The 10166-nt window shown below is 52.0% G+C and overlaps 1 protein-coding gene across 1 annotated transcript; it reads right to left on the reverse strand.

The window, feature by feature from the left end:
• Positions 1 to 9: 9 nt before the first annotated feature.
• LOC113980785 (olfactory receptor 14J1-like) lies at positions 10 to 9206 on the reverse strand (the record flags this gene model as incomplete). Its single annotated transcript, XM_027708002.1, has 2 exons — positions 10 to 67; positions 8262 to 9206. Coding segments are annotated over 2 exons (1003 nt in total), but the record flags the coding sequence as incomplete, so codon positions are not given.
• Positions 9207 to 10166: the final 960 nt, after the last annotated feature.

The following is a 10166-nucleotide window of genomic DNA, read 5'->3' on the forward strand; positions in this document are numbered from 1 at the left end:
CTCTTCTTCTTAGATGTTCCTAAAGGACAGCACACTGCAGGACAGGGTGTATTTGCAAACGGGAAGGGAACAATAATCCCAGCCCAGCAGCACTGCCAGGGAGCAGCAGTGCTTGGTCTTTGCAGAGCTGCTCTCTTGCCACTTCCACACTGTCCTCCTGAGCCCCTTTCTCGCTGTAAGGCCTGAGTGCTCTCTGAGCACAGTCCTGGGGGCTGGAAGCCCTTGGAGCACAGGCAGGGACAGGCCCTGGGAACTTGTGAAGCAGAGCTGGGCTCCCTTACAGCATCTCCAGGATGCTGTGGGATCTTCTGAGGGCAGGGTCACTTCTTCTGTGACCTTGCTCCAGGGCTGCAACTCTCCTGCAGTGACACCATGACACTCCTGCTCTCTGCTTTCCAGGTTTCATTTTCAGATCCAGTCTTCCCCTCCTGTTCACAGGGACATCCTGTGAGTACTTCAGAGCTGCCATCCTGGGGCAGCTCCTGCCCAGCGTGGGCAGGCACAAGGTCTCTCCACCTGCTCCTCTCACTTCCCCAGGGCCACTGTTTTCTGCAGCCTCCTCAGCCTTGCCCAACACAGCCCTCCTGGCAGAGTTGGACACAGCCCTTGTTCTACACCCTCCTCAGGCACCTGCCCAACCCCCTCAGCTTCAGCCTGATGGCCACAAACCTTCAGGGCAGGGAGGCACCAGGGAAAATGCTGACGAAACCTTTCAGCTGCACTCAAATCCAATTGGAGGGGTTGACCTCGAGGAAGAAATCCCTTCTAATGCTCCAGAATCACCAGGACAACCTGAGTTGTGTCCTGGGCACTCCTCTGGAAGTGTGGGCTATGGAAAAGGTTTTGGTGTCAGGGATATTGAGAAGGCTGGGCAGTGTCACCGGGAGACTTCTCCCAAACCCTTGGAAAGGCCAGAGCCATCCCAGAGCTTCCTGGGGCCTTGGCAAAGGCAGACATGGAACCAGTTTGCAAACAGGGCAGCAAGGAGGGTTGGCAGAGTTCCAGACTGCTCAGGTTCAGCAGGGAAGGGGATAGGGCAAGTCCTCCTGCAGCCATTCCCAGGTATGGGAAGGACAAGGCAGGGATTGCAGAACCCCTATGGGAGGGAAAAGAAGAGGATGTTGACTTTATCAAGGCCCTTGACATGGTGTCCTGTGTCTCCTTAGAGCCAGACTGGTGAGAGCTGGACTGAAGAAGTGGAAGATGTGGTGGGTGGGAAGTTGGCTGAATACAGAGTGTCCAATATTATCCATGGTACAAAGTCCTCTTGGCAGCAACTTCCTGATGAAATCCCTCAGTGACCAGCTCTTGAAAACCACTATAGAAGATCTTTATCATCTCTCTGTAAAATGTGACAAAATGGATTTTCAAGTCCTTTGTGGATGATTCCAAATTTCTGGGAGCCCTTGAGTAACCTGTCCTGGTTTAAAGACACATATTGGGGTGGGAACCCCAATAAAATGAACTCACTCCCCTTTTATTCCCCACCAGTACAAGGAGACAAAATACAAGGAGGTATAAGTGAAAAAAATAGCAGCTTACGTATGAGAAATATAGCAGCAAAAAGAGCAATACCAACAGAAGAGTTCAAAGCAACAGCAGAGAGAGAAATTGCCTCCTCTCTCCCCGCCTGACCCAACTCCCTTTTGTAAACAGATAAAAACAGGAATCAACACGTGCCTCCCTTCCCCCTTTTCCCCCTGAATGAACAAAGAACAAAAACCAAAACCACGGGAAAGAGGGGGCAAAGCAAAATCTGGGAAACTCTCTGGTCTGAGATCAGTTGTGCTGCCCAAGAACACGCTGACTCCAGAGGTGTCCAAGCGGGGCAGAGCCAGCGACTCCGGTCCGTGCGGCGGCGGGGGGGAGGCAGCGGCTCTGCTTGATTCCATGGAGTTCTGGGGAGGCACAGTGGCCCCTTGGTTCCATGAGGCTCTGAAATGTCTCAGGGTTCCTTTTGTTCCAAAGAGACCCTGCACGTCACAGTGGGCCCTTGGTTCCATGAGATTCCACAGTGTCCCTGCATTCCTTTGGTTCCATGAGGCCCTGCAGTGTCACGGTGCCACTTGATTCCGTGACGTTACAAAGACTTAGAATGGCCCCTTGATTTAAGGCCAACTGCACATGGGGCTGCCTTGGGGGGAATGTGGCCACCCAGATAAGGGAGTTGTCACCCTCTTGGACTCAGCCCTGGGGTCACCACATCTGGACTGGTCTGTCTGTCTGTGAGGTTCCCCATTCTGGTAGAATGAGGAAGAACTGGAGAGGGTCTAGAGCAGATCTGAGAGGATGGAGCTTTTCTTGGTGCTGGAAAGAAAAAGAAACCCCTAAAGTGCAGCTTGGAAGGTTCAGACTAAAGGTGAGGAAAAAGGAATGTTATTCAAAGAGGAACTTTATGCTTCCAGAGGTCACTTAGAGGGTGATGGCATGACTTTGTGTTCCAGGGAACAGCCAGAGCTGGTGCAGAGACATCAGGGAGGGTCTAGAAATGCTGCTGGGAGGGGGTGGGAAAGCAGGAGGGGTGTGTGCAGCCTGCAAGGCCAGAGCAGCAGCAGGGCCAGGGCAGGACAGCCTGCAGGAGAGATGGCCAAGGGCTCTGGCAGGGCTGCAAGGCCCAAAGGCACCCAGGCCTTTGTCCCCTTGCCTCTGGCAGCTGCCTCTGCCACTCAGGCCACCACAAGACACTTGCCTGGCAGGTTCTGCACTTGGTTTCTGCCTCGCCCCTCCCTCAGCAGCCTGGCAGGGGTTGCCCAGTTTTGGGCCTTGGTTGTTCCTCCCCCTCCCATCCCACTGCCCCCCAAACAGCCCTGAGCCAGCCGGGAGGGACAGGATCTGCTGGGCCAGGGCCTGGGGCTCAGGCCTTGGCCTTTGTGCTCCACAAAACCAAGGCAGGCTTTGCTCAGCATTGCAGGGGCCTGCCCAGAGCCTTTGTCTGCCTGCACTCCTGGCCTCCAAGGATCTGCTCCAAGGAGTCCCTGGGGAGGCTTTGTCAGTGCCTGCCCTCAGTGGGGCCCAGCAATGCTTCAAGGGACTTGCAGTTGGGCTTCTGACTTCTTCAGCAGCTGCTTCAATCTTCTCTCAGTACCTCAGGATCATGGGCTGGGCTGCAAACACACCGTGGGGCTCATTAAATTCCAGAAATCCCTCAGGATCTCTTTGTCTTCCTTTAATTGTCTTTAAGGCAGTTTCAAAACAAGTCTTGAAAATGTGTACTTTTTTTTTTTTAATTCAATGATGGATATTTTTTAGTTCAGAGAAGAGGTGATAGAGGTGTTCTCCAAGTGATCTTGATGCTGAGTGTCTCCTCAGGAGATCCACACTGACCCTGGATGATCAACCTTGCTCCTCATCCCCCAACCTCACCAGTTCTGACATGGCCCATCTTGGATTGACAGCTGATGCAACTCCAAACACACTGTGGGACACATTAAAACACTGAAAAACAAATTATTTCCCTTCCTTTAATTGTGTTTAAGTCTTCAAGACTTGAACAACTAATTGGAGTTGTTTTGTAGTTTAGCTAAGGAGGAAGATTTTAAAGTGGACGTAACGAAAAATATATTTTCTGATGAAAGGGAATGATTTCCGGAGAGCCTTGGGATGCAAGAGGGTCAGGATGCAAAGGATTTAGACACAAAGATAAGGAGGCAAAAGAGATTAGTAGCATTTAATTTTTGACCAATTGAACAGTTATCAAGTGATTCAATAGCATCTGCTACAATTTTAACAGTGACTGAATTATAGATTCACAACAAAAACATTCACAGCACAGTCAATTCACACCCACACCCAGGCAGAGATGTGTGGACACATCAAGAGCTGGGTGTGGAAAGGTCCCTCTCCCAAATTCTCCTTGTTGTCAGGGAAACACTCCCCCAAATCCCTTTGTGTTTCCCAACAGACAAGGGTCACAGCTGGAGGAGTGTTTGTTGAGGGGGATCAGAATTGTCCTGGGTATCAGCGACGGTCTTTGGAGTGTTGCAAACTGGAGGGTTCCCGAGCTGGGAGAGGCTGCCAGAGGTGTCCCACTGAGAGGGAGGTGCTGGGGAGCTGCCAGGGCCTCCCTCAGCCCCGCTGGTTGTGGGCTCCCAAGGTGACTGGCTTTAGTTATCTGCTGAATTTCCATCCTCGTGTCAGGAATGACTGGAGTTTCCAAAATATTTGGGAATTGTAGCCAAACTGTTCCATTTGGGCTGTGATTCAGGCAGGGAATGTTCCAAGGCTTTCATGGGATGACTGATTATCCTGTGTTCCCCAGCTGTTCCATTCTGGATTGTTCCCACTTATATCATCCAGGAGCACCTGGTCCAGTCCAGGGACACTTCACCACAGCCCTGGTCCAGTCCAGGGGCTCTTCATTGCTCAGCTGGTTTGGTCAAGGCTTGTCAGGAGCTCCTGAGATCATTCTTATAAGAAGGATGGGCACAGACATAGTTGTAATAAGACAAGTGAAAATGGTTTTCAACTAAAAAAGAGTAGATTTGAACTAGATATAAGGAAGAATTTTTTTACAGTGAGGGTGGTGAAACACTGGCACAGGTTGCCCAGAGAGGTCATAGGTGCCCCACCCTTGGAAACATTCAAGGTCAGTTTAGAAAGTCTGTGAGAACCCTGATCTAGTTGAACGTGTCCCTTTTCATTGTGGGGGAGTTGGACTAGTTGACCTATAAAGGTCCCATCTGACTCAAACTATTTAGGATTCTATAGTTCTTTCTTATCCTACAGAGCCAAGGCTGACAAAGATCACCCAGGTTTCAGACCCAGCTCAGCATCCCCTTTGATGGCCCATTTGGCAGCTCTGCTACAAAGCTGCTGCAAAGAACCTCCAGACCTAAAGGAGCTTTTGTGCTGGGCTCAGCTGTGGCTCTCAGGGCTGGGGGGTTGGCTTTTGGCTTCCAGGCTCTCTCTCACCAAGGCTCTCTCTTACTCCTCCTCCTTCTCCACTGCCCTTGGTGTCTACAGGTTTGTTTTTCCCACATTTCTCTCACTCTTCTCTGGGTTCCAGCACCCTGGATTTTATCCTTTCTCCAAAGGGTTATCACACAGGTGCCTCTGGAATTGCATTTTGGCTCAACTTTGGGCATTGGCTGGTCCATTTTGGAGCCACCTGAAACTGGCTCTCTCTGACACAGAGTCAACTCTTGATCTCCTCTTCCCTAAGGGAAACCTGCAGCCCCCTCCCTGCTACCAAACCTGATCCACAGGGTCATTCAAGTGCCTAGGAATACAGGAGGTCATTGAGCCCATAATTCCTCAGGCTGGTTAAACAAGACTTTGTCCTCTTCCTGTCCCTGACTGCAGGTTCTTTCTGTCAGAGCAGAGCTGGGCTGGACCTCAGCCGTGCTTTGCTCCAGAGCCTGCTGGGGTGGGGGCAGATGGCAATGGAAGAGTTGTGTTGGACTGGATGGTCCTTGTGGATCCCTTCCAGCTCATCCTATTCTGTCATTCTGTGTTTGTTTGTGTTTGGTTTGGTTGTGTTTGATCTTTTTGCCCCCCTTTTGAATCGCTTTTCCTCTGACCCATGAGTTTTTTCTTCATTGTCTTGGGCCTTGCTGGGCACCTGATGGCAAGACAAGTTTATCCAACTCACTCATCTTGACCAAATTTTTAGTACAAGTCACCATTAACTAGATGAGGTTTCTCACAGACTCGCTGCAACTTGGCCTCATCCACAAAGGAGTGGAAAGTGCATTTCATCCCATCATCCAGAGACATAATAAAGATGTTCCATAAGAATGGTCAAGGGCTGGTTCCTGATGGATGTCACCTGGGAGTTGCTGCCAAGAGGAATTTGTTCCATGATTTTGACCCTCATCAGTCATTCAGCTTCCCACCCACCACATGTTTCACTTGTCCAGTCCAGCTCTCACCAGTCTGGCTCTAAGGAGACACAGGAGACCACGCCAAAAACCTTGCTGAAGTCTGGACACAAAACATCCCCTTCTTTTCCCTCCCACAGGGGTTCTGCAATCCCTGCCTTGTCCTTCCCATGCCTGGCAATGGCTGCAGGAGGACTTGCCCTATCCCCTTCCCTGCTGAGCCTGAGCAGTCTGGAACTCTCCCAACCCTCCCTGCGGCCCTGTTTGCAGACTGGTTCCATGTCTGCCTTTGCCAAGGCCCCAGGAAGCTCTGGGATGGCTCTGGCCTTTCCAAGGGTTTGGGAGAGGTGTCCCGGTGACACTGCCCAGCCTTCTCAATATCCCTGGCACCAAAACCTTTTCTATTATGCCATAGTTCCAGTTTAGTGCTCAGGACAGAACACATATTCTCATGGTTCTTCAGGAGAAAACTAGAAGTGATTTCATTAGAGAGGTCAACTGGTGGAGCAGCCCAGTCTGGTCTGGCCCCACAGCAGTGCCCAGCCCAGGGTGCTGCAGAGCTCTGGGCACTCCCCCCACAGCCCCAGCCCCTCTGAAGGGCACAGCAGCTCCTGCGGCACAGAGAGGAGTCTCAGCATCCCCATCAGCTCAGGGGCTGGACACTCTGCATGGCAGGAGGAAATGGAGGTCAGGGAAACTGCAGGAGCCCTGGTGTCACCTCCAGGGGATGCCCAGCACAGCCTGACTGTGCCCCTCAGTGCCAGCCCCTCTGCCCAGCCCAGCACAGAGTCCTGGTCCAGGGACAGAGCAGCCTGTCCCCAGGGGGGGCTGCAGAAAGAGGTTTCTCTGTGTCAGGGATTCCTCTCTGCAGGCCCAGAAATGCTCCCTTGCTCTTCTCCGGGGACATCCCTTTGCCCAGGTCAGTGTGTCCAGGCTGCCTTGGCCAGTTGCAGATCCCAGCCTGGGATCCCTGCAGGGCCCTGAGCTGGAGGTGCTGCTCTGCACAGGGAGGGGCTGTGGCACCCTGGGCTGACCCTCCACTGGCCATGCTGGTCGGGGTGGGAAGCAGAGCCAGCAGGATGGGGATCACTCCTCTCCACCCTCTGCCATAGTCCTGGAAGGCTCAGTAGCCAAGAACAAGGCTGGGCAGGACCAGGGGCTGTTTCCAATGGCACAAAGGGCAGGGCAGGGCTCCACTGCATCCAGCCTGTGGGCTGGAGAGTTCTTCAGGACACCCTCCTGGAAAGCCCACCCCTGGCTCTGGTACAGCCCTCCCTGAACTGGGGAGGCACAAGGGGAGTTCACTGTGGGTGAGACGAGTCACTCGCCAGAGTCCTTTCTCTGTTCCTGCTGCATCCCCTGGGCTTGCAGAACTCTCTTTTACCAGTTCACAGGGAGATTTAGGACTTGATCTCTGATAACTCCACCCTGGGCAGGATTCTGCTCCAGGGCTCCATTCCCTGCTGACTGGATGGGATGGGCTGTCCCTGCAGATCCTCTGTGCTCTCCTGCACTTCCTGAGTTCCTACAGACAAGTCCTCACCTGCCATCAGAGCCCTCACAAGCTGCAGAGCCCCAGGCAGGTGACTTGGAGACCATTTGCCACTGGCCACCAGCACAGAACAGCTGAACCAGCCCTCAGTCCCTCAGGTACCCCAGTGAGTCGCTTCTCTCACTGCACTGTCTACATGGAGAAACAAGCAAAGCAATGAGACTTTGGAGAGTCTATTCCTTGGCCTTGTTCTTTACACCAACCTTTCAAAAAGAACAAAGTCTTCAGGAACTGCCCAGGGGGATCCCCTTTCATGATGGAAATGATGTTAAGGAGCCCAGCTCTGTCCCAGCAGTGCCCAGGGCCTGTCCCTGCCCATGGTCACAGGAGTGACACACAGCAGGGACTGAGCTGCCAGAGCACTCAGGCCTTGGGCAAGGAGCAGAAAGGAGAGGGAGGTAGTGGAAAAAGAGCATCTCTGAAAAGCCCAAGAGCTGCTGCTCCCTGGCAGTGCTCCTGCACCAGGACTCTTTACCCCTTCTCCTCTGCACACAGGCACTGCCCTCCAGCCTCAGGGAAGTTCTTGAAGGGAGAATCTGGAAAAAAGAATTCAAGTCCTTTATTATACTCAGAGATTGTGATTCCTCATGTACAGAATAGCAAAGGCAGGATGTTTGGCAAAGAAGTTGCTGAAGGAACTTTTATTTTGTTTAAATGCACACAGAGAATGATCCCTCATTTATACAACTTTGGGTCAAAACAAAAAGTTAGAGAGTGAATTAGGTATGAGATGAAGAATAAATTTCTGTGTTAACAACATTTAAAGAGGAAAAAATATAGGAAACGGCCCACACCACCACTCTCAAAAGCTTTAGAAAGTAGACTGGGCCAGTAAACAGTTACACAATGAGTGTTGTGCAGAAGAAATGAGACAGGTTATTGCTCCTGAAAAGATTCCAGTGATCATTTTCCTTATGGCATCCTTGACCTCCTGGTTCCTAAGGCTGTAGATGAGGGGATTCACTGCTGGAGCCACAACTGAGTACAGAACTGACACAATCAGATCTAGGGGTGGGGAGGAGATGGAGGGGGGCTTCAGGTGGGAAAACATGCCAGTGCTGAGGTACAGGGAGACCACAGCCAGGTGAGGGAGGCAGGTGGAAAAGGCTTTGTGCCGTCCCTGCTCAGAGGGAATCCTCAGCACAGCCCTGAAGATCTGCACATAGGAGAAAACAATGAAAACAAAACACCCAAAACCTAACAAACAACTTACTATAAGAAGGCCAATTTCCCTGAGGAAGCCTGAGTGTGAGCAGGAGAGCTTGAGGATGTGTGGGATTTCACAGAAGAACTGGCCCAGGGCATTGCCCTGGCACAGGGGCAGGGAAAATGTATTGGCTGTGTGCAGCAGAGAATAGAGAAACCCAGTGGCCCAGGCAGCTGCTGCCATGTGGGCACAAGCTCTGCTGCCCAGGAGGGTCCCGTAGTGCAGGGGTTTGCAGATGGCAACGTAGCGGTCGTAGCACATGATGGTGAGGAGGGAAAACTCTGATGAGATAAAGAATAGAAAGAAAAAGGCCTGTGCAGCACATCCTATGTAGGAGATGGTTGTGGTGTTATGGAGGGAATTGTGCATGGCTTTGGGGACAGTGGTGCAGATGCAGCCCAGGTCTGTGAGGGAGAGGTTGAGCAGGAAGAAGCCCATGGGGGTGTGCAGGTGGTGGTCACAGGCTACGGCACTGAGGATGAGGCCGTTGGCCAGGAGGGCAGCCAGAGAGATGCCCAGGAAGAGCCAGAAGTGCAGGAGCTGCAGCTCCCGCCTGTCTGCCAATGCCAGGAGGAGGAACTGGGCCATGGAGCTGCTGTTGGGCAGTTGCTGTTCCTTAGGACAGGGTCTGTTCAGAAAAGGAAAGCACAGGGAACAATTAAGACAGCCCCCTCTCAGCAAAGCCAGGGCACTTTTCAGGGAAATCCCCTCCAAATTAATGTATTTCTTTTCTCTGGTTTGTGCTCTCTGAGGGTGCTGTGAGGAGCAGGAGCTATGGCCGTGTGCTGCCAAGGACTCAGCTTTGCTCTGCTGCAGTGCAGACATGGAGCTGTTTTGGGACAACTCTCATGATCACAGGGGATGTCACATGGAACCCAACTTTGATGGAAAAGTTCAATTCCTGTACTGGTGTCTTGGAGCAATTTGGGCTGCAGGAGAAAGACACAGTGTATCCTTAAAACAATTTTGACTGGATTTTTTGGTTACAATCATAACACCTGGGGTGTGTTTTTTTAGGGTCAAATTTTTCTGATGACAAATCTGAAGAGTGTTGAGACAGGACAGGCAGAAGGGCTGAGCTCTCCATTGCTTATTGCAGAGCCAGAAGAGCTGCAGTGCCTCTCAGTCTGTTTCCCATCTGCCCTGCACTTTCCCTTGGGCTGCCTCGAAGAGGACTTCACACACAGATTCATCTTTAAAAACCCCACCAAGATCTGTGCTGAGAGCAGGGCAGCGCTGCTTGAAAGGGCAGCTCTGTGAAGTGTCCCCTGTGCCAGCCCAGAGGTGCAGTTGTGCTGGACAGAGCAGGACAGGAGCCCTCCCACAGAGGAGCCAAGGGCTGGGACAGGAGAGTGCCCACCCCCAAGGGAAGGCTCAGCACTGCCCAGGATCCTGTGCTCATTTCTGATCCTGCCTGAAATATTCACCTCTGAGAGGAAAAGAGTTGGAATTTCAGTGCAGCCTCCTGAACTGGGAGAACAATCTCTCTGCTACAATGCTTAAGCAGGAAACACACCTCAGGACTAATTCCTTTCCTGTAGCCCCTGTCTTTTGTGAGCTTTGCAACAAATTCTCCATTCAATATGGT

Source organism: Neopelma chrysocephalum, unplaced genomic scaffold (assembly GCF_003984885.1).
Source record: "Neopelma chrysocephalum unplaced genomic scaffold, ASM398488v2 Primary Assembly neopelma1_95194, whole genome shotgun sequence".
NCBI lineage: Eukaryota > Metazoa > Chordata > Aves > Passeriformes > Pipridae > Neopelma > Neopelma chrysocephalum.